This window comes from Lynx rufus, unplaced genomic scaffold (genome assembly GCF_022079265.1).
Source record: "Lynx rufus isolate CCGP_SWC_20201006 ecotype Redwood Valley unplaced genomic scaffold, mLynRuf1.p SCAF_4, whole genome shotgun sequence".
Taxonomy (NCBI): Eukaryota; Metazoa; Chordata; class Mammalia; order Carnivora; family Felidae; genus Lynx; species Lynx rufus.
The window spans coordinates 11,892,044-11,916,499 of NW_025814856.1; the positions used below are offsets into that span (position 1 = coordinate 11,892,044).

General features: G+C 50.8%; 1 protein-coding gene across 1 annotated transcript; it reads left to right on the plus strand.

Annotated features, from left to right (window-relative positions):
• Positions 1-777: 777 nt before the first annotated feature.
• On the plus strand, positions 778-19,980 carry TMEM38A (transmembrane protein 38A). Its single transcript, XM_047096538.1, has 6 exons — positions 778-902; positions 12,889-13,045; positions 13,309-13,493; positions 15,748-15,835; positions 17,408-17,525; positions 18,351-19,980. The coding sequence occupies exons 1-6, from the start codon at positions 779-781 to the stop codon at positions 18,588-18,590; spliced, it is 912 nt and encodes a 303-aa protein (XP_046952494.1). The 5' UTR covers position 778; the 3' UTR covers positions 18,591-19,980.
• Positions 19,981-24,456: the final 4,476 nt, after the last annotated feature.

Consider the following 24,456-nt stretch of genomic DNA (forward strand, 5'->3'; position numbering starts at 1 on the left):
ATGCGGCTTCTGGAGAAACCGGGCCTTCTGACCACTGAGATGCACAGGGCAATGGGTCCTGATGCAGTGGGCTCTAGGCACCGATGCCCGGGGCGGGCGGGGGGGGGGGTTCCTCCTGGGCCCCAGTGGAAGGCGGGGATCCCCACTAGGCTGGCGCTACGGGGGAGTGGGGGGGAGGGAGGAGGTCCCAACAGAGCTGTCCCTTCGGAGAACAGGGATCCCCGTGAGGAATGGAGATCGTAACTTACAGAGCCCCATAGAGGATTAGGGTCATGACAGCTCCACAAACAATTGGGGTCTTGACCCTCTGGGATATGGGAAGATGGGGTTCACAACTGGTCGGGCCCCACAGAGGGTGCTGGTCCCGATCCAAGGGCTCCAAAGAGGACATGGATCCTAATCGAGTCCCACCGGGACAGGGTCCTAACTGATCCATCCCGCCTGGGTGGGCTCCGCACGGGAAGGACCCCCCCCCCCCGCCAGGGACGGCTACCCTGTCCAACGCACACCACAGGGACCCCTGCACCCCGCCTCGCTGGGCTGAATGGGGTCGCGATGGCCCGAGGGACGGAGTAGGGGACACCTGACTAGGCTTCAAGGGACAGAACGGCCCCACCACCCGCCCCGGGGCCTGGGGCCGTCCCTCCTCTCCCGCGGGGGCCGGGTTGGGGGCGGCGCCTGGCGGGCGGGGGCGGGTCCAGCGGCGGGGGCGCAGTTGCCGGGCCGCGGGCTGCGGGACTTACTGGGCCGGGGGCTGGGGTGGGACCCGGCGGGCGCCATGGAGCTGCTCTCGGCGCTGAGCCTAGGCGAGCTGGCGCTCAGCTTCTCGCGGGTGCCGCTCTTCCCGGTCTTCGACCTCAGCTACTTCATCGTCTCCATTCTCTACCTCAAGTATGAGCCAGGTGAGCCAGGGCCAGGAGCCCGCGGGGGCTGGCATCGCGGGGAGGGGGCGGGGGTAAACCTGCGGGTCCGAGGCGGGGGATGCCCTAGATGCTGGGGGGACAGTCCGAGGGACTGGTTCCGGGGAGCAGCAGGTGCCGGGATCATGCGGTTCTTCCACATGGGGTGGGCGGAGGGGGGGGTGGGAGACAAGAGGGAGAGCAAGGAGAGAAGCCCCCGGGATTGTGAGGCTGGGGGAGGGGGAGCAGATACGCGCTGAAGGGCAGCAGAGGAACGTGATTGTTCAGAGGAGGGGGAACAGGTGCTTGGGAGGGGGCTGGGAGAGCAGGTCAGGGATCCTGGCATGGTCCTAAGAACTTGCGCAAGCGGCGTAGGTCTTGGTGAGGGCGCAGGCGGGGGTCGGCGCTGCGGGCCAGTCCAGATGTCCTGGCCGGCCGGCCGCAGCCTTGACCTCCCCTCTTGCCCTTGGCGCGCGGAGCCCGAGCGGCTGCTGAGTGTCTATATAAGGGCCGGCCGTGCTGGGGGCAGTAATCCGGTTCTGAGAAAGTGACACCGGCGCCCCCTCTCCGCTGCGGCCCTCGGGCAATCTCCCCTCCTCCTCCGGCCGGGCGAAGCTGGGTCTCCTCTCCCGGCAGGAATTCTTTCAGCCCTGGCTCCTATCCTTCCACTGACTGAGCAGAACCGGCCCTAGGGCAGGGTGATTCGGGGTTAGCTACCCGCGCCAGCTCCAGACCCCCGTGGAGAATCGCAGGAGAGAAGAAAGACTGCTTCTTGGGTCTTTTGAAAACATTTTTTAAGTGATGGTAAATAGCCTCCTTAGAATGTGTTCTATTTTTATACAAGGCTCACCCAATGTTTCTTGTTCATCTCCTGGTGTTATAACTATTATAGCACGCCAGCAAAGGAAGGGGAGTTGAGAATTTAGCCTTAGAAAAGGGATCAATCATCCCGAAACTTTCTCCCACTTAGATGAAATCACTCCTATATTTTTCTGGCAGAATAGAAATAGCTTTTTTTTTTTTTCAGATGATAAAAATAGGTGCTTCTGTATATTTAAAAATCGAGCTGAGAAATGCAAAGGAGAAAGAGATAATTACAGTTAATGTGTTGTCGACCCTTCCAGACCTCTCTTCTATGCATTTATAACCCTGTAGAGATGTAGAAACATGATTTTATGCAAACGGGATCATAGTCTGCTTGCCAAGTGTTTTTATTCCATTTTATTTTTGTCCACCCACAAGCTAAAGCCTATCCTTTAAAAGCTGTTCTGGAGACCAGTTACTTTGCAAAGCAAAATAACCTTTGTATTGTCTTAGCATGAACACAGGGCTGTATTTCCTGTCCAGGACGAATTTTTGGTGGCTCAGGCCAGGCCCCTGGGCAAGTACAGAACCTAGCACACCTTGGGCTATCTAAAACCGTGGAGAGCAGGAGCCCCGTTAGCAACGTAAAACACAAGCGTCTGGAAGAAAGAGGTCTTCAGGCTGGCCAGGAGCTTGCAAGAGGGGTCGAGATGTTTCTGCCAGTCACAGAGTGAATCATCTGAACTAGAGACAATGGAGCCTGAAGGTTCCTGAAGGTTGGGAAGGCTCAGTGGTTCTGAACCCTAGCCGCTTATCAGAGGCTCCTGGGGCCTCTTAAGCCCCCATCTCATCTCCGCCCCCAGATAAACCGAATCAGAATATCCCCATTTGTAACTGGGGAAATAGGAAATAGTGACTAAGGTAATTTACATAATGCAATGAGCCTGTGGTCCCAGGGCTGGTAGATGACAACCTTGGGATTCAAACCCAGGTCTGCCTGACCCCGGAAATCACTACGATTGCTTCCCCTTAGAAAAGGGAGGTGACTTGGACTTAGCTGTTAGCCCTCCGGTTTGGTGTTCTTGCCAAGCCTCTATAAAGCTTTCTTCTCAGTATCTGTGTGCTGATTGCAGAACCAGCTGTAGAATTGTTGGGCCCCCTCATTTAGAACTTAAGAATCTCAAGACAGTGACAGCAGAACACTAAACTGAATGGGAGGCCCCTCTGAGCACAGGGTCCTGGGCAGTTGCACAGGTAGCACACCTGTGAAGCCGACAGCCAAGCTGGCTTGTAGGAAAAAAAAAAAAAAAAATCTCTGAATTAGGAGTCAGTTCTGCCTCTACCACTGAGGAAACACCGGGCTGGTTACTGTGCCTTCGAGAGCTTCTTCAGCTCACTCATCTATGAAATAGGCTCATTGGAACGTAATCCTGGACTCTTCTGCTTGGCTGTTGTGAAACTCTATTGAGACCTTTGTCAGTAGTAGGGTCTAAGGCACTTGTGAGAGGTAGTTACCATCATTTGTAAGGCCGTGGGAGGATGTGTTTCCTGGGATGCAGGCATTTTCCAGGTCAGGCTTTCATGAGAAGCCTGAATGAGGACAAAGCTCAGAGTGTGGTCCTCAGGTGAACAGCATCTATGTCCCCTGGGAGCTGGTTAAGAAATGCAGAATGCCAGGCACCACTCCCCCTCACCCCAGACCTGCTGAATCAAAATCTGCATAATATTTAAAAAGTGATGGGCTAAAAGAGGCAGGATCTCCTTATTAGACCTGGAGCTTCTCAGTAGGGGCAGGGGGGACCAGGTCTCTCACCTCCAGGACCCCCAGCTCTCTACGGGAAGAGGAGAGGAAGCAGTGGATGTTGGCTGCATGACCGAACGATTGAATGATGAATGAATGACAGTCCTGGATACTTTAAGCCTTGACCTATCCAAAGAACCTTCCAGACCAATAGACTTTTTTCTAGAACAGTTTTATTTTTTTAATTTTTTTTAATTTTTTTTAACGTTTATTTATTTTTGAGACAGAGAGAGACAGAGCATGAATGGGGGAGGGTCAGAGAGAGGGAGACACAGAATCTGAAACAGGCTCCAGGCTCTGAGCAGTCAGCACAGAGCCCGACGCGGGGCTCGAACTCACAGACAGTGAGATCATGACCTGAGCCGAAGTCGGACGCTTAACCGACTGAGCCACCCAGGCGCCCCCCTAGAACAGTTTTAGATCCACAGCAAAATGAAGCTGAAAGTACAGTTTCCATCTACTCTCTGACCTCCGCCACCATCAACATTCTGCACAGAGGGGTACATTTGTCACAATCAACAAACCAACCTCATTTATCCACATCGTTATTATCATCACTGTACATCTTATCAAGCACGGTCTATAGTTTACATTAGGGTTACTTTGTGTTGTACATGTTGTGGATTTTGACACATGCATAACGCATATCCACCATTATAGTATACAGATAGTTTCACTAACCTAAAAATCCGCCAAGCCCCACGTAATCATCCTGCCCCCTCCCCCAAGCCCCTGGCAACCACTGATCTTTTTTACTGTCTCCATGGTTTTTCCTTTTGCAGACTGTCATAGAATTCGGATCGTACAGTGTATGGCCATTTCAGACTGGCTCCTTTCCCCTATAGCAACATGCATTTAAGCCTCATCCATGTGTTTTCGGGCCTGAGAGCTCATTCCTGTTTATTGCCGAGTAAGATCCCATGGTGTGTGTGCACCATAGTGTCATTATTCACCTACTGAAAGATGTCTTTGTTGCAGTTTGAACATTTTCTAAAATGCTGTGGGGCTAAAGAGACGGCTCCTCGACCCCTGTTTTGGGACCTCTGGCACAAACTGTAAGTTCTTCCAGGGCCACTGTCTCTCACAGGGAAAGAAACCAAGGCAGGTGGCTGAACTCGAAGGCTCAGGGGAAGACTTGCCCTAAAGTCACTGAGAGTCTCTGTAAATACATCTCTTACGTTTAGACCTCAGACTATATAGCACAGAGCCACAGCAGAGCTGAGACCGCCCCGTGGAACCTTCTAGTGCTTCCCTGCCATCCACAGACAGGACACTGACCCCCGGAGAGGGAATGTTGTGCTGCCCACCCCAGGCCAGAATGAGGAACCTGAGGGGAGCTTCCTCCTCCCTCGTCAGGCAGAGCCGATTTTTATAAATCCATCAGCTAAAATTTCCACCCACAGGTACTTTCCATTTCAGATCCAGTTCCAGGAATAACTCTTGCATAATTGCTAAGCACTAAGCAATAATTTCTTTTTGTCCTCACTGGCGCCCTTTGAAATGAGTAAGAGCACTGGGGTGACCACCTCGCCCAGGTTCAATTAAGACAAGCATCAGAAGTCCCATGTCCCAGGAGGTCCTCGGTCCCGGGCCACCCCAGAGTGGTTGGTCACTCTAGCCAGCACCACCCGTTATACACAAATACACCAGCTGAGGCCGGAGGAGAGGAGTGACTAGCCTGGGCTCACCCAGCGAGAGGGGAATGCTTTGGTGGCAAACCTGGGATTGCAACCCACATTCTCCTGGATCCTAATGCCGCCCCAAAACCCAGCAAGAGAAGCCAGGAAGGAGTCTGGCAAAGGGAAAGAGCCCCCGGGGGAAGGTTCTCGGCCACCACCTTGCTGTGGATCTTCAGGGCAGGCCCATCCCCCATCAGCCTCAGTCTTCTCATCTGTGGCAATGAGGAGACTCCTCCTGAGATCACTAAGGTTGATAGCGCTGAGAAGCGTGTTGATAATCGTGCACATCGCATTGAATCATCACAACTTGAGGAGGGAGTGCTCTCATTCTCTTCTTTTGAAAGCAGAGGAAGCGGAGGCTAGTGGGAGGCAGTCATTTGCCCGAGGCCACCGTGGGCCTGTGACTTTTCTACCAGGAGTCACCCACGGGAGCCTGCTTTACTCCCACAAAAGCCCCTTCCCCCACTCCCTGGCCTCAGTCCCTGGGATGGTCCCAGAGGGCACAAGAATGACCCTGGAAAGAATTCAACCCCTCAGGGTTATTTTTAGATGCAGAGGTATCCATTTCTGCAAAACATGGGTGCCTCACCTGACCCGGCTCCTGCGGGACCCACCAGTTGCTCCGAAGGATTAACTCTCAGCTGGCCACATTTTAAATAGACGCCCCAAAGAAGAGGAAAGAACATTCTGCCTCATACTGTAGGACCTTTGTAAATGCTAAGACTTAGGACTACCCTGAGGGCGGGGAGAAGATGTACTCTGGGCTTGTAACCCCAGAGTGAGGAGGGAAAATTCGATCCCAGCCCTTGTTAGGAGCTGGGCAAAGAGGGGATTGGGGTTCACACCTGATAGAAGAAGCCAGACACAGAGCAAAAATGGTCTGTCCAAGGTCACCTGGTTAGTTGGGGGGGTGGGGGGCAGGGCAAAGAAAAAGGGGAGTGTGTTTAGGACTTCCTCTCAAACAACTTTTATCAGGCAGGTTTCCTGATTATAAAATGTGGTTTCTGCAAGAGAATAGACGGGGTGCCTGGGTGGCTCAGTCGGTTAAGCATCTGACTTCGGCTCAGGTCACGATCACATGGCTTGTGTGTTCGAGCCCCGCATCGGGCTCTGTGCTGACAGCTCAGAGCCTGGAGCCTGCTTCCGATTCTGTGTCTCCCTCTCTCTCTGTCCCTCCCCCACTTGTGCTCTCTCTCTTTTTCATAAGTAAACAAACATTAAAAAACAATTTTTTAATAAAAAAAGAGCATGGATAAATACTTTGTGATCTGTTCCTATCATGGAATACCTCACAGCAGAGAAAGATGAATATTACCCTTGAAAATATTGCACTCAGTGAAAGCCAGAGGTAAAAGGCTATGTGATATGATTCCACCTACATGGAATATTTAAGTTCAGAACACTTTCCTCACCCCAAAAGGAAACCCCATACCCATGAAGAGTCACTCCCCATTTCCCCCTTCCCCCCAACCCCCAGCCCCTGTCAACCACTAACCTGCTGTCTGTTTCTATGGATTTGCCTTTTCTGGACATTTCCTATAGATGACATCATATACCATGTGACCTTTTGTGTCTGGCTTCTCTCACTTAGCACGTCTTCAAGATTTGTTCGTGTTGTAGGACTTCACTTCTCCTTAAGGCTGAATCATATTTCATTGTGTGGCTCGATCACATTCTGTTTATCCGTTCATCTATTGGTGGACACTTGGGTTGTTTCTACCCTTTGGCAGTTGTGAACAGTGCTGCTGTGAACATGATTTTTTAAGAGTCTTCCGGAAATTTTTGTTGGGTTCTTGCAGATAGGATGTAGCCTGGCGCCCCACTGCCCACCCAAGACCTCCTGTTCCTGGAGGAACAGGATCCCCCTGCCCACCCAAGACTTCCCTGGTTCCTGGCCCTCTGGTCATGGCCATCAGAGAGGGGACAGGTAGCGAGGGGGCTCAGTACAGAGTGTGAAGCCCAGTGTGATAAGGCAGATGAGTACCCCATAGCCCTCCTGCTTATCAGCTTTCCAGGAGACTCTTGTTTTCACCCATTTTGGTGATTAAATATTTCATACACATGGAATAAATATCACAGATACCGCTCTTCCCTCTACACAGATTTAACAGATGTGCACATAGATTTGCTTCAGATATTTTTTATTTTTATTATTATTTTTTAAATACTTTTTTTTTCTATGCTCATTTATTTTTGAGATAGAGAGCGCTGTGGGGGAGGGGCAGAGAGCTAGGGGGACAGAGTATCCGAAGCCGGCTCCACGCTGACAGCCGTGAGCCCGATGCGGGGCTCGAACCCACGAATCATGAGATCATGAACTGAGCAGAAGTCGGACGCTCCACCGAAAGAGCCACCCAGGTGCCCCTCAGATGATTTTTTTAATAAATAAATAGAGACCCAGCCAACCCTGTCCCTTCCCCATCCCTCCTTCTCTAGATGTGACCGCCACCCTAAAATTGGCTCGTATTGTTCCCACGCCTGTATTTACACCTTCTCTGCTGTGTATGTGTCGCTAAACTACATGGAGTATGTTGTTTCAAATATATTCTTAAGATATACATAAATGTATCCTCTTGCAACCTAACGTTTTTACTCAGTAATAACCTGAGTTACGGGATTTATCCACGTGGATTTATCTAGAGGGGTGGTTCTCAACCAGAAGGGATTTTGTTCCCAGGGCCATAGATCTAATTCACTTTTACTTATTTATTTTTTACTAACAAATTTTTTTAATCTTTATTTTTGAGAGAGAGACTGAGCACGAGCAGGGGAGAGGCAGAGAGAGAGGGAGACACAGAATCGGAAGCAGGCTCCGGGCTCTGAGCTGTCAGCACAGAGCCCGATGCGGGGCCTGAACTCAGGGACCCTTGAGATGGTGACCTGAGCCAAAGTCAGACGCTTAACCGACTGAGCCCCCCCAGGCGCCCCGATCTAGTTCACTTTTAAATAGCGGCTCTGTGGTAACCCATTTTGTGTGAGTCTCCACCCCTCACTAAGAGATAGTATATAACAGTGTGGCGGTGAAATCCTCCCCCTGACCCCCACCCCGGTCTCCTTTGCTAGTTTCTTTTGAGTCAGCCGTGAGGAGCAGAATTGCTGAGACGTGGGCAACGCACAGCCTCGGATTTCCTCAGTGTTGCCAAACTGCCTCCAAGGTGGTGTTGCCTATAGATTCTCCCAACTGTGTGTATGGAGGGAAACTGAGGCTTTTTTTCCCTCTGGAGCAGGGGTACATACTCCTAGCCCCCCCCCCCCATAAAGTTGACCAAGCTAAGAAGGCAGCTCCTTCTACAGAAGGGATTGGACTTCATGTTTCTTGGAATGAAAACCCTACACTGACCCTATTCCAAATAAGGTCACATTCTGAGGTTCCGGCGGACATGAATTCTGGGCAGGGGGACACTGGTCCCCCATATAACCCGCTGCAAGTGGGGATATTGATCCCTCTGTTATGCGTGATTAAAAGCGATAGAGTCAAGGCTGACAGTTGCCTGGGACAAAATAGTAACTCCACAAAGAGATAGAGCAGGGGAGGTTTTCATAGTGCATCCCAAAGTGCGCAAACACAACCTCAATGCCTACGAGCTGTTCTGCCCACATTTGCAAGAATGTAAGCTCTGTGAGGGCAGGAGTTCATTCTCTCACAACTATTTATTGGGCAGCTACTATGTGTCAGGCACAGTGCCACGCACGGTGGCGGGGGTGGGGGGCAGCAGCAGGTAAGACTGATGAGGTCCCCATATTCAACGAAGGACTAAGACCAAATCAATGTTTTGAGTGTATCGACCGTATGCATAGGTATTGATGTCAATAGCTTCAGACGTAGTGCATGTCACGGAGAGGCCACGCATTCAGATTTGACAACTTAGAGACAAGAGGCATCCAATTTCTAGAAGCAAGGTAACCTTAAAAAAAAAAACAACAACAAGCCAAACCTGGAATCATTTATTTTGATTAGTGTTTTGATTAACAGATCACATGTAACCTTGTCATTTCACATCCACATTGAGTGGCGTTGTCACTGGATTCAAGTAAATCATTTAAGGGGAGTCTTTGGTACCTGCTCTGGCCATGAGAGCTAAGTGTCTGTGCCTTACAGCTTAATCCTAAAAGCATTCTCTGGAAAATGAAACTAGTGGGGGAGGGAAGAAATCAAGAAATCAATAGTTGTCCCAGCAGGAAACACCAGGTTGCAACTCTGGGGTGTGGCTACAGAAGATTATGGCGATGTTAACATGAAGATAGGGGACACCTGGCTGGCTCAGTCGGTAGAGCATACAACTCTTGATCTCGGGGCTGTGAGTTCGAGCCCCACATTGGGCATAGAGATTACTTAAAACAAACAAAATAATTTGACATAATGATAGAACCTATTTATAAAGATTCTAAAGACTTTACGTAATACAAAGTGTGAGGATTTGATTCAGAGGCATTAATCCTATTCCCCTAGATACTTTTTATAAACTTACTTTTTAAGAACTAGACCTTTGCCCTCTATTTCGATGTGGGAATTAAACACATTTTTTAAAAAGTTAAAAACTCGTAAGAAGTTGCAAAAGTCGTGCGAAGAGTTCCCAAGTCCCCTTCCCCCAGCTTCCCCCAACGAGATCGTCTTACATACTGGTAGCTCATTACTCCAACCAGGAAATTGACACTGCTACAATTCCATTAACACCAGCTACTGACTTTATTCGGCAGTATTGACATACGCTTTTTTTTTTCTAAAGTTCTTTTTTTTTTTTTTTAGTTTATTTATTTATTCTGAGACAGAGAGAAAGCATGCAAATGGGGAAGGGGTAGAGAGGGAGAGACAGAGAGAATGCCAAACAGGTTCCACGCTGTCAGCACAGAGCCTTATGCAGGGCTGGAACTGATGAACTGTCAGATCATGTTCTGAGCTGAAATTAAGAGTCGGACACTTAACTGAGCCCCCCAGGCACCCCAAAGGTTTTATTTTTACGCAATCTCTATACCCGTTGTGGAGTTAGAACTCACAACCCCGAGATCAAGAGTCTCATGCTTTTCCAACTGAGCCAGCCAGGTGCCCCCAGCACAGAGATAGCTTTAAAACAAAACAAAACAAAACAAAACAAAGGCTTGTCTTGAACACTGAGATGAAGCAGTAAATGCAGGTATGCTCTGGTGGACATGGGGTGAAGGACCCAGAATGTTCCCATTTGGTCTCTCCTGCAAATCCTCAGGGTTCCTAGGAACACAGTTTGGAAACCATTGTTCTTGGGAGCCTATCCTCCTAGCCACGGATAGAAGATCTTGGCTTATCAGGGCTGCAGGACATCAGGACATCAGCCAGCTCATTCCTCTGTCGCCGTGTGATGTTCAACATTGTTGCCCATAAGAATCACCCAGGAACATCAAAAAATCCGTAAGCCCAGCCACACCCCAGACTGGCCAACCGAGATGCTCTGGGGTGGGGCGCTGCTGTCTGATTTGTAAAGTTGCAGGCCGATGCACTGAGCCATCTTCTTGAGGGAGAGGATTCCTGTTCCTCTCCGCTAAGCAGAACCATCCTTTGCTGTTGTTGTTGTTGCCTTGGGTTCATAGGAAGACTCAATTTAGTATCATTTATGAGTGTGTATCCTCCATTACAGAAACCGAAATAAGTTACATTTTTTTCCGTTGTTGTTTATTTTATAACAGCTTTATTGGGCTCTAATTCATATACTACCCAATTCACCCATTTAAAGCATCCCGTTCATTGGTTTTTAGTATATTCACAGAATTGTGCGACCATCCCCTCCGAAAGAAAGCTCTATCCTTTAACTGTCACTCTCCATTCTCCCCCATTCCCTCTAGCCCGAGGCAACCTCTCATCTACTTCCCGTTGGTGTTAACAATTAAGTTGGGGTGTCTGGGTGGCTCCGTCAGTTGAGCGTCCGACTTTGGCTCAGGTCATGATCTCGCGGTCTGTGAGTTCGAGCCCTGCGTCAGGCTCTGTGCTGACAGCTCAGAGCCCGGAGCCTGCATCCGATTCTGTCTCTCTCTCTCTCTCTCTCTCTCTCTCTCTCTCTGCTCCTCCCCTGCTCACACGCTGTCTCTCTCGCCTTCAAAAATAAATAAACATTAAAAGAAAAATTAAAAAAAGAACAATTAAGTAAAATACCAAGACCCATGGTAGAATGAAGTCCACAGGGTTGTGGGAGCCCAGAGGCAGGAGTGCCCGACTCAGCAGAGCCAGGAAGCCTTCCTAGAGGAGGTGGCATTTGTGCTTGGCCCCTTCTGCTTGTGTGTCTTTATTTCTTCCGGGCCACTAGCTCGTAACAGAAAATAACAAGTGTTGGCGAGGATGTGGAGAAGGTGGAACCCTCATGCCCTGTTGGTGGGAATGTGAAATCGTGCAGCGGTTGTGGGAAACAATATGGCAGTTCCTCAAACAATTAAGCATAGGGCGCCTGGGTGGCTCAGTCCGTTGGGCGTCTGACTCTTGATTCTGTCTCAGGTCATGGACTCGTGGTTCGTAAGTTCGAGTCCCATGCTGGGCTCAGTGCTGGCAGTGCGGAGCCTGCCTGGGATTTTCTCTCTCCCTCTCTCTCTCTGGCCCTCCCCTACTCTCTGTCTCTCAAAATAAATAAATAAGTAAATATTTAAAACTTAAAAAAAAAATGTTAATATAGAATTACCATATGACCCATCAATTCCACTTCTGGATATGTCGCCACAAGAGTTGAAACCAGGAACTCAGATAGATATTTGTACATGCCGTGTTCTTCACGGCATTATTCACAACAGCCAAAAGGTGGGAACAGCTCAGACGTCCGTCGGTGGATGAGTTGAAGAAACAAAATGTGGTCTAACCATTCAATGGGATATTTTTCAACCTTAAAAAAGAAGGAATTCTAACACTAGCAGTGCTCCAACACGAGCGTGCCTTGAGGACATCACGCTAAGGAAAATAAGCCAGACTACGAAAGGACAGATACTGTGTGATCCCACCTACATGGGGTCCCTAGAGGGGTCAAATTCACAGAGACCGAAAGTAGAATGGTGGACGCCAGGGGCTGAAGGGAGAGAACGGGGAGTTAAGTGTTTAAGGGGGACAGAGTTTCAGTTGGGGACGATGAAAAAGTCCTGGAGATGGATGGCGATGATGGTTGCACCAACAGTGGGAATGTGCCTAATGCCCCTGAGCTGTGCACTTAAAAAATGGTGAAAGTGGTACATTTCGTGTATATTTTACCGCAACAATAAAAATTTAAAAAGAGGGAGAGACCGAGACACTGGGCGTGAGCCTGTAGGGATCTTGGCATCAGCCCGAGGCAGCAGCAGCCCTATTGAAGTGTTCCCATCTGCACTTGGCTCTATCTCCACGCCTCCCTCTCTTTGTGGGGATAATGAGAGTGATCACTTGGCGGTGGGTATCAACGACGATTGAAGGAGTCCTTCATGTGGATGTGAACCCGGTGTCTGCGACCTGGAGCTGCCTAACTGGGAGCTGGCATTACCAATCATTGCCACCTCTCTGAGCACAGAGGAGAGAGGCCCGACCCAGCTCTGCCTTTCCTCTGTGTGACCTCAGGCATGTGTCCCGCCTCCCTGAGCCTGGGTTCTTCCTCTGAAATGGGCGAGCTGCAAGGCATGGGGCGGGCGCTCTGCAAAGGCAGCTGAATTAGGATAAGCTGACCAGAGGGCATGGGGACAAAGCACGCTCTTGGCACCCCAGTGACGGCCTCTTCCCCCCGCCCCCCAGGAGCAGTCGAGCTGTCCCGGCGCCATCCCTTGGCGTCCTGGCTGTGCGCCATGCTGCACTGCTTCGGGAGTTACATCTTGGCGGATCTGCTCCTCGGGGAGCCCCTGATCGACTACTTCAGCAACAATTCCAGCGTCCTGCTGGCCTCGGCCGTCTGGTAAGCACTGTCAAGCTGGTGGGATGTGGGAGAGCAGAGCCGGGGGCAGGGGTGACCCAGCCACCTGGGAGGTGGGAGGCGGGAGGTTGGAGGAAATAGGACCCATCAGCACAACCTCCACCGTGGGCCTGAACGCACTGCTCTCCGCTGCCCAGCTCTGTCCGGAGCCCAACAAGTTGGGGGAGAGGGGAGGTCTGGACCCAACCTCCCAGGGACCCCCCACGGTCTGTCTCCCCCTGACGCTCTTCATTCTCTCCCCAAAGGTACTTGATTTTCTTCTGCCCCCTGGACCTCTTTTACAAGTGTGTCTGCTTCTTACCTGTGAAACTTATATTTGTGGCCATGAAGGAGGTAGTCAGAGTCCGAAAGATCGCCGTGGGCATCCATCACGCCCACCACCACTACCACCATGGGTGGTTCGTCATGATTGCCACCGGCTGGGTCAAAGGTAAACAGGACCATGATAACGATGGAAAAATCACCTCGGTTAAGAACCCCTGCTCAGTGTGCTACATGTCGGGCACCCAGGTCGGCATAGATATTGGTCCAGGCTAAGGGGTGTCAGGACTGTTGCGGGAGTCCAGTGTCTTTAGCCAACACCTTTAGAGTAAATGGGAAAATTCTTCCGGAATTTAGCTGTCAAAGATTAACAGGACAACGAGACAGTGACGGCTGTCTCTCAAGCACGTTTTCTCAGCTGCAACACTTCTGATATTTGGTGCCAGATCACCCTCTGGGGGGGGAGGGGTGCTGTCCCATGCGTTGTAACATGTAGAGCAACATCCCTGGCCTCCCCCCACCAGAAGTCAGTAGCACCTGCCAGCGTAACAACCAGAAGTGTCTCCAGATGTTGCCAAACGCTTCCTGGAGAAGAAATCACACCCCTGTAACTATAGGGGTTCTTAACCTTTGTGGACCATGGCCCTTTTTGAGTCCGGGAAAGCCTTTTATGTTTTTAAGTGCATAAAATGAAATATATATGATGATAAAAGAGGCCCATTATTTCAAAATAGGCATCAAACAAAGTTTTAGTATGGCATAGTCATTTTATGCATCTCTACCGAGGCACTCAATAACAGACCATTCGTTAGCAAATAGGGAATTCTCAACCTTTTGAAGTGCTGTCCAGCACAAATGATATTATGAAACCATCTACAGCCACGGGAACGTGAAAAGGAAATAAATCTGTGGATTCTGTTGGTGATGGAGTCATAGACTTGCAAATCCTGCTCAGCTCACTACCTCCCTTCACAATGGAAGGAAAGGTTGTGTTTCAGTGAGGGGCGTGAAAAAGATGTAGTTCGGTTTCCTGTCCGTGTTCATGGATGCCCAGTGAAGACTTTATGACCCAGGACAGGTTTGAGTTGAGCCCTTTGTGCATCTTACCCCATTTGATCCTTAAGACCCTGCTTTAGAAGTCTAATGTCATCCCCTTTCACTGAGGAAGGAAATGAAATCACTTGCCCACGGTCACACAGCTAAGGGAGTGCCGCGAGGTCTGTCTCTAGGTCCTCTGAATTCACCGTCCACATTCTTAACTACTCTGAAGGCCTCCTTTCGCCTCTCCTCTAGCTATGCTAGGAGGTAGACCAAGACAGACTTTAAAACAAACAAACAAAAATGCTACTAAAAATAAAGAGGGGTACTTTATAATGACGGGTCGATCCACGAGGAAGATGTAACAATTACAAACATGTATGCACCTAAAAACACCAAAATATATAAAGCACGAACTGAGAGAAGTTAAAGGAGAAGTAGACAATTTGACAATAATAGTTGGAGAGGTGGACCAAGGGGTAAAAGGAAGACAGGGAAAGAAGGCTCAAGCAGGTGCTAACACCACTGGACACCTCATCCCTGCTGCCTAATACCAAAGTGTGTACTGCGAAAATATCGGGGCCTAGACTCACCCTCCACTGAGCTCCAGCGTACTCCACACCATTGATACATGGGGCCGGATCATGCTCTGAGGTGGAGGCTGTCTTGTGCTTTATAGGATGTTGAGCAGCATTCCTGGCCTTTGCTGACCAGTAGCAGCCCCCTCCCCAGTTGCAACAACCAAAAGTGTTTCCAGACATTTCCAAGTGCCTCCTTAGGGGCAAAATCACTCCACATATGAACCCCTGGTCCAGTGGTACATACTAGGCACCTCAAGTAGCATAGCTACTCCTGGAGTAGCTCTAGGAGTCCAACCTCTTTAACCAATACATTTGGGGTAAATGGAAAGATTCTTCTAGAACGATAATCATTTATGTCTGCATATAGGTCTCCTTATTTACTCTCCAGGAAGCCTATACTACAGAGCAAATTCCGTAGAGTTACAGCATGCCTCCTGGAGGGCAAGTGGCCTAAGAAAGATTGAGAGTTCAGAGCCCTGAGGAGGAGAGAGACTGGGATGGGGAGGCTTCTGGAAGCCTTATGCACAGCTCAGGATCCGGGACTCCCTAAGGGCATCAGGGCAGACAACCCAGATTTGTCTGAGACATACCTTGCAGATGAGATATGACCTCAATTCCTTCATGCTAGTTTTGCTCCAAATATGCCATGTGACCCTCTCTGAGCCTCAGTTTCCCTGCTGCAACTGATGAACAGACCCCCAGGCTCAGTGTCCCTCTGGAGAAGCTGCTTCCTTGGGAATTCAGCTGAGAAGAATGGGGAAACTGGAGGTGGCAGGCTCATTCAGGGGCACCTTGTCTTTGTAGGCTCTGGTGTCGCCCTCATGTCCAAATTTGAGCAGCTGCTCCGAGGGGTCTGGAAGCCGGAGACCAATGAGATCCTGCACATGTCCTTGTGAGTATCCCATTTCCGCCCCTCATCCTTCCTGTATGTACAGGTGCCTCTTGGGCCTGACCCTGGGTTGGATACTCCTGGTGACTTGGAAGCCTCAGCCACTGATTCTGTCTTCCAGAAGCTTCCAGAGGTCAAGGCTGGGTGACCCAGAAATGGGGAACCAGGGCTCTGCCCAGGGGGGAGGGGCAGGCAGAGTTGCAGGGAGATGAGATACTTGACTCGGGTTATGAAGAGTGAGTAGGAGTTTTCTGGCAAAGGAGGAACCTCTGGACAGAGGCCAGCACCTCTGCCACCTGTCAAGTGAGAAAAGAGCAATGATTCTGCCCAGCTCTGGGGGGTCAGGGCACAGAGTATGGATGGGGAGTGAGGAGTACAGAGCAGGGGATACAGAGCATTGGTGGAGAGCGTATGGCACAGAGTGTGGATGGGGAATGTGGCTGGGACGAGGTGGGCAGAGCCAGCTGCATCCAGGACTCCGCGTAGGGCCTCATGCCGCATGTAGCCCATACATTGCTTTTTTTTTTAAGATTTTGTCTTTAAGGCATCTCTACACCCAACGCAGAGCTCGAACTCACAACCCCAAGATCAAGAGTCACACATCCCACCAACTGAGCCAGCCAGGGGCCCCTGTAGCCTATACATTTTTAAAAGACCTAACTGGTTTGGGCTAGTTCAATTTTCTCCCAATCGACAACAAATAAAAACCATGGCCATTTAAAATATGACAAAATTAGGGGCGCCTGGGTGGCTCAGTCGGTTGACATCTGACTTCGGCTCAGGTCATGATCTCACAGCTCGTGAGTTCGAGCCTTGAGTCGGGCTCTGTGCTGACAGCTCGGAGCTCGGGGCCTGCTTCGGATTCTGCGTCTCCCCCTCTCTCTGCCCCTAACCCACTCGCATTCTGTCTCTCTCTCTCTCAAAAATAAATAAACATTAAAAAAAAATTTAAATACTACAAAATTAAAAGGCTTGCCCATACGCTCATGACAATTCCCATTTCACACCTCGGAAGAGAGAATTCGCTCATTTCACCCCCCCCACGAAAGTGTATTCCCACCCTCAGGCCACCGACAAGGAAATGGGGACCCAGACAGCTAGCTGTGTTGTCTGCAACCAAGTGGGCAGGTGGTTTCCCCCCTTGGATTCCTTTTCCGCCTCATCAGCTGAGGGTGAGGGGCCCCCAGGAACCACACGGATAGATTCCGCAGCACCGGTCCCTGGCGGGCGAGTGCTTTGGAAATACCAGGCAGAATTATCATCATTAAGGACGGCAGTGCACAACAGATATCAGGAACGGAAGTCACGGGTCTGTCTTCTGCAACAAGTTAAAATATTGAAAACCTATCCCGTAAGGAAGTTAAGAAAGAAGAACCTCTCTGGGCCCTGTTAACCCTTTACTGTGCAGGGAGACATCACCGTATCCGTGCCATGCAGGCCCCTTCCCACCTCATGCTCAGGAGAAGCTGGGATGTGAGCTGGGGCCGGCAGTGGGCAGGCGGGGTCGGGGCCAGAGGTAAAAAGGCCTGGGCTGCGTGGCTGGCGCCTCACGGTAACTGAGGCTGCCCCCTCCAGCCCCACAAAGGCCAGCCTGTATGGAGCCATACTCTTCACCCTGCAGCAGACCCGCTGGCTCCCCGTGTCCAAAGCCAGCCTTACCTTCATCTTCACCGTGTTCATGGTGTCCTGTAAGGTAAGTCTTGCTGCCCTGACCCACCCCAACCCGCACCTTCCAGGCTGGGAGCTCGGGCTTGTAGTCTTGTGTCCCAGAAAGGACAGCCCTAAGGCAGGGGGCTGGGGAAGGGGGTGCCAGGAGGTCCGTGCGTGGGAAGAAGGTCTGATAAGAGGAGTGCCCAGCAGGTAGGGGACTGGGTGAGAAGAATAAGGCCCTCTGGGCAGAGGGCCCAGCCTAAGAGTGGGGCAGGAGTGTACGAAGTCCATTTGGAGAATCGGGGGGTGGGGGGGGGAGCTTGTGCCTTGGCAGTGGAGAGCTGAGGGATGAGACCCAGGGAAGGCACACTCAGGACACAGGGGACCCAGGCTAGGCCAGGAATGGTGCTGGTCTGATCCTGAGGCCTTGAGTTGGGGTTGACTCACCCAGGGGGGTTCTTCAGGGACCACACTGCCTTCCCCATGCATCTGGGGAGCGTGGCTGCTGGCTGGCTGGCGGGGAGGGGACCCATAGGCCATTGAAAAGGGGAAGGCAGTGAGCAACCTCAGGCCAAGCACTGTTCCTCTCTGAGCCCAGGTGGGAGGCAAGGGGGGAGATCGCCTGTCTCCGTGTGCCCGATGCTATCTGGGTTTCAACACCGGAAGTTCCGTATCCCGGGAAACCTGGGACAGTTGGTCACCCTCCTGGGGGTGCATAAAGCTGGGGGGGGGGTCTGGGCTACCTCTGACCTTAACCTGGCTGACCTTCTCTCCCCTCTTCCCTCTCCCATCCCCCTACTTTGCTTTCTGCCTCGGTTTCCCTCTGTCTCTCTCGCTGTCTCCCTGCCCCCCTTCCATCCCACCTCAGGTGTTCCTGACGGCCACTCACTCTCATGGCTCCCCTTTTGATGTTCTGGAGGGCTACATCTGCCCTGTGCTGTTTGGGGCTGCCTGGGGGGATGACCATTACCACGACAACCATGGTGGGTCCCACGGCGGGTCCCACGGCGGCGGCGGGCCCGGCTCCCCGCACTCAGCCCTGCCTGCTAAGTCCAAGGAGGAGCTGAGCGAGGGCTCCAGGAAGAAGAAAACCAAGAAGGCAGATTAGTGGGTGGCCCAGAGGCCTTGTGGGGTGCCGGGGAGAAGACCCAGACCCAGGACCCTCAGAGTTGGTGTGGGTGCCTCCTGGGCTCAGCTTTCCCCTCTCCGGGCCTTGACGTCCCAGTCTACAAACTGGGGCCATCAGCCCACCCTCCAGGGCTGATGGGGGCGGGGGGCGTTAAATGAGATATGGGGCTGAGGGGCATTTGTGGGAATGGAGGGGTCCCTCTCTTTCTGCCAGGCCACCATAGCGACCCAGCTTTATTCGGGGGGGAGGCCCACAGAATCCTGGCAGTGGCTCCAGCCAGAAACTCTAGCATTATATTCTTGCTCCATCATTTCCTCTCTAAAATTACATCTTGACTCCGAAAGAATTTCAGGTCAGGTTGAGAGTCACGAATTTGATGGCCATTTCCTAAGTACCTGCTGGGAGGCGGCTGCTATGACCTTCCACGTCTCTTCTTGCCCACCCCTCCTGGAAGGCACCGGGCAAGTTGCCTCCTCCAAGCCTTCCGTTCCCCATCTGTACGGTGGGGACCCCCAGCCCTCCTCCTTATGGAAGTGTTGGTGTGCGCCTGGATGTGAACCAGCCTTATAAACTCTTAAGCACCACGCAGTCGGGAGGGGAGGCCTTGACGGATGTTCACCATGCTTGGGAGCGGCTTTGCATTTTAGATGATTTGTGTTTGTGGATCGGAGAACCCCACAAGTTACCTGGCACAAAGGGGGCCTTCGGTAGACACACCTAGGCCAGTCTGGAGAGCTTGGAGGGTGGGGGAGGCTCGTTCTGATCTTTGGCTTCAGGCTGGTGCTAAACCAAAGAAATGCAGTTGGCCGGGCAGGGGTCCCAAGATCCAGCTCTGTGAAGGGGCTCGAGCACCTGCTGTTGGGCCCTAGAAGCGTCAGGCCTCCCTCATGCCTGCGTCCTCCACTGCTCAATCAGCCAATCAGAGGAGTCGGCTTGCTCTGTGCTGGGCATCTTGCTGCCGCTGGGCGGGCCCGGGACATGCTTCAGGGTGAGTGAGGGGAACGATAGCTGAGCCCCCACCCCCTGCCCCCCGCCTCCTTCATCTCAACCTGTGTTACCAGGACATCCAAGCAGGGGTGGGTAGATGAGGTGTGGCCAGTCTCAGGTGGGGTTTTGGCCCAGACTGGGCCCGCTTAGAGCTGTCCTCTGCACGTGGGTACTCAGCCTACAGCTGCGTCAAGATCAGGGCGGGGTCAGCAGGGCCCCCGGATGTTGCCCGGCTGTTGGGAAAGTGCCTTGATCCTGTGACACCTGGGAGGGAGCTGGGTGGGTCCTGAAGCTCCGAATTCATCCTCTTGCATGTTTGTCAAGGCTCGGCATGAAGGTTCAGCGAATAAATCGGTTGTGAAAGAACCCTTGTCTCTTGCCTTGTCTGATTCATTCCTGCTCTTTAGGCCTCAGGACACAGGGGGGTTCTGTACCCTTAGAGACATTCAGCGTTTCCAGGAAGACGAGGCTCACGAGTGTCCCAAATCGGGATGGAGTCTGTGGGTGAAGTCCGGGGTTTGGAGTTCAAATATTTACTGTGTCACCAACAGGTCACGGGGCCTCCCCCTCTCCAAGCCAGTTTGCCTTTTGGGGGCAAAGAGGGTGATGATAATCACTGCCCTTTGTAGGCAGATGGGAGGATTATTGGGTGATTGGGGTTTGCAGCTCAGTCTGTACAGGACCTTGTTTTTTGTTTTTTAACGTTTATTTATTATTGAGAGACAGAGAGACACAGAGCATGAGCAGGGGAGGGGCTGAGAGATGGAGAGACACAGAATCGGAAGCAGGCTCCAGGCTCCGAGCTGTCAGCACAGAGCCCGACGCGGGGCTCGAACTCACGGACCGCGAGATCGTGACCCGAGCCGAAGTCGGACGCTTAACCGACTGAGCCACCCAGGCACCCCATGTGCAGGACCTTGTTAAGAGCACAACTTGGGAATCACACGTCTGATAATGGGATTATATCCAGAATATATAAAGAATTCTCAAAAGTCAATAAATAGCCTGATTAAAATTAGCAAAGGATTTGAATGGACACTTTGACGTTGAGGATATACAGATAGCGCACGCACACACACACACACACACACACACACAGAAAGCACATGAAAAGATGCTCAACATCCTTAGCCATCCAGGAAATGGGTGGGAAGATACCCAGTTCGCATTCTCTAGGATGGTTAAATTAAAAACACTGCCCGGGGCGCCTGGGTGGCTCAGTTGGTTAAGCGTCCGACTTCGGCTCGGGTCTTGATCTCATGGCTTGTGAGTTCGAGCCCTACGTCAGGCTCTGTGCTGACAGCTCGAAGCCTAGAGGCTGCTTCGGATTCTGTCTCTCTCTGCCCCCCCCCCCAACTCGCACACTGTCCCTTTCTATCAAATATAAATAAACATTTAAATTTATATATATATATATATATATATATATATATATATATATATATATAAAAGACTGCCCATACTAAGTACTGGCGAGGATGTGTGGAGCAAGAGGAACGCTCATATTCCACAGGTGGGAGTGTAAAATGGCGGGAGTGTAAAATGGCGTGGCCACTTTGGTAGACAGTGGCAGTTTCTTCAAAAATAGGGTGTTCACTTGTCATATAACCCAGCTGTTCTACTCAGGTGCTTGCCCGGGAGCAATGAAAATATGTACATGTCCCTACAAAGACATGTACACCAACATTCATAGCGGCTTTGTAATAGCCCCAAACTGGAAACAACAAACAAACGTCCATCAAAAGCTGAGTGGACGAGGGGCGTCTGGGTGGCTCAGTCAGTTAAGCACCCAACTCTTGATTTTGGCTCAGGTCACAATCTCACAGTTTGTGGGGTCGAGCCCCACATCAGGCTCTGTGCTGACAGTGCGGAGCGGAGCCTGCTTGGGATTCTCTCTCTCTCTCTCTCTCTCTCTCTGCCCCTCCCCTGTTCACACTCTTGAGTTCTATTTCTCTCTCAAAATAAATAAACTTTTTTTTTCAAAAAAAGAACACACTATGAGTCCATTTAAATAAAATTTAGAAAAGGCAAATTAACTTAGAGTAACAGGCTGATCAATGGGTGCTTGGGGAGACGAGGACTAGAAGGGGAAGGTGGGAGGAAGGGGGAAGAAGCAGGCAGAAACTAGGCGATGGGAATCTTAACAATCCTGACTGTAGTGATGGCTTCGCAGGTCTATATGTGCATTACAACTTATCAAACTCTACGCTTTAAATATGCGCAGTTTATTGTATGTCAATTCTATCTCAGCAAAGGTGTAAAAACTTTTCTAATAAAAAAGGAAAAACTCCTGGGCGCCATGGGTGGGGCAGTCGGTTGAGCGTCCAACTCTTAATTTCAGCTCAGGTCTTGATCCCAGGGTCGTGGGATCGAGCCCCACATCGGGATTCTCTGTCTCTGTCTCTCTCTCTGTCCCTCCCCGCCTCTCTCTCTATTTAAAAAAAAAAAAAAAAAAAAAAAAAAGGAAGGAAGGAAGAAAAAACTCCATAAAAAATTGGGCAAAAAATCTGAACAGACAGTTCACCAAAGAGAATATATGGATGGCAAGTAATCACATGAAATACACCTTAAAACAACAAAATACCACTGCATATCTGTTAGAGGCTGAATCGTGTCCCCCCAGAATTCATAAGTTGAAACCCCAATCCCCAGTACCTCAGAACATAACCGTATTTGGAGATAAGGTCTTTAAAGAGGTGATTAAGTGAAAATGAGCTCTTTGGGTGGGCCCTACTCCAATACGACTGGGGTCCTTATAAGAAGAGGGGATTAGGACACAGACACGGGCAGAGAAAAGACCATATGAGGGCCCAGGGAGAAGATGGCCATCTACAAGCAATGAAGAGGCCTCAGAAGAAAACACACGTTGCTGCCGATGCCTTTGTCTTGGACCCGGAGCTGTCAGAGCTGTAAGAAAATGCATTTCTCTTATTTAAGCCACTCTGTCGTTATGGCAGCCGTAGCAGGTTAATACGATACGGCTTAGAATGGATAAGATAATAGCTAACAATGCCAGGTGCTGGTAAGGATTTGGAGCACCTGGAACGCTAGCCGAGTGCCGGCCAGAAACAGCTGGGTGGTCTCATGGGAAATGAAACACCGTTCGCCATATAATGCCGCAAGCGAAACATAAAGTCGTGTTCGCCCAGGAAATGTTTAAAATGGCTGTTTTCAAAAACCGGAAACATCCCACGTGTCCTGCAGCCGGCGAGTGGGTGAACATCACACGATGGAATACTACTCAGCGATGAAAAGGAACCGACTGCTGATACACACAGCGATGAGGCTGAGTCTCAGAGGCATTTGGTGAGCGAATGCAGTCAGCCTCGGACTACATCCTGTGTGCTCTCATTACAGGATGTGTTAGGAAGAATGGACTGATAGGGGCCGAAAACAGATCAGTGGGTGCCAGGGCTGGGGAGTAGAAGAGGCGGTCTTCGAAGGGGCCAGGAGAACGGGGCGGGGATAGGATGGTTCCGTATCTTGACCATGGTGGGGAATCCACAACCGTCTGTCTTTGCCAAAGCTGAAAGAAAAAACGGAATCGGCCGTGTAGCTTCTCAGACCCGTCCACACCCTGGCTTTTCATCCGCGGGGCGTGTGGCCTTGGGCGAGGAGCTCCCCTTCTCTGAGCCTCAGTTTCGTCTCAGGGTGACTAGCAGGAAGGTCTGGAGCCGGATTCCCAAGGCCAGCTTTGCAATTCCCCTGAGCACCTCTCCTTGGGCTCATCTAGCACCTGCTGGGTGTTGGTGATAAGCTGGCTGCCCGCCAGGGAGCACCAATGTGCTAGGATCTCATTTTATGAGAGAACAAACTGTACCAAAATAGCCTTCCAGCCTATTTTGGGAAGGGGGTGGGTAGGCCACTCTCTGGCTGCGGGATGATTGGCGGGGGAGGCTGAGGCTGCCGCCCCTTGTAGGTGTAAGAACTCTCAAGCCCAGGCGCTCAAGCCCAGCCTAATTTTAGCTGCAGGAGTCATGCTCTGTGGTTTCCTGGGTCTTGGCTTCAAAGAAACGTCCTGTGATTATCATCACCATCACCACCATCATCATTATCATTATCATTATTACTGTCACTATGGTAAAATACACAACATCAAGTTCTCCATCTTAACCATTTTTAAATGCATGGTCCTGTGGCATAAAATACAGTTGCACTGCTGTACTGTCCTGTACAACCATGGCCAGCCGTCCCCAGAACCTTTTCATCTTCCCAAACGGAAACTGTCCCATTGAACCCTACCTCCCCCTCCCCCTCCCCCAGCCCTTTTTTTTTAAGTTCATTTGTTTATTTTGAGACAGCACGAGTGGGGAGAGGGAGAGAGGGAAAGAGAGAGAGAGAGAATCCCAAGCAGACTCCACGCTGTCAGCGCAGAGCCCGACTCGGGGCTCGATCCCACAAACCGCGAGATCATGGATGACCTGAGCTGAGATCAAGAGTCGGACAGTTAACCGATGAGCCCCCCCCAGGCGCCCCCGGGTTGTTTCTGCTTTTTGGCCATTGCAGATAGTGCTGCTATAAACATGTGTTTGAACACCTGTTCTCCGTTCTTTGGGTCATACACCTGGGAGTGGAATTTCTGGGTCATAGATTTTTACAACCTAATCTTGGAAAGGACATTCCATCACCCCACCTCCCTTCTAAGTGGCCCATTTAACCAGTTTTGACAAATGTATACACCCACATGATCACCCCCATAATCAAGATAGGGAACATTTTTTCCATCATCTAAAAAGTTTCCTTGTGTATTCTTTCAGCTATATACTGAGATGAATATCGAGAAGTAGAATTTCGGGATCATACGGTGATCACAGATGTAATCGTCTGAGGAACCACATTCTATCACTTCCTTTGTCTC

What these genes read in the sequence shown, in the direction of transcription:
- TMEM38A (XM_047096538.1), top strand. Translation starts at nt 779, where the DNA reads ATGGAGCTGCTCTCGGCGCTGAGCCTAGGCGAGCTGGCGCTCAGCTTC. An exon ending in CTGCTGGCCTCGGCCGTCTG is followed by an intron (nt 13,046 to 13,308) that starts GTAAGCACTGTC and finishes CTCTCCCCAAAG; the next exon opens with GTACTTGATTTTCTTCTGCC. An exon ending in TGCCACCGGCTGGGTCAAAG is followed by an intron (nt 13,494 to 15,747) that starts GTAAACAGGACC and finishes TTGTCTTTGTAG; the next exon opens with GCTCTGGTGTCGCCCTCATG.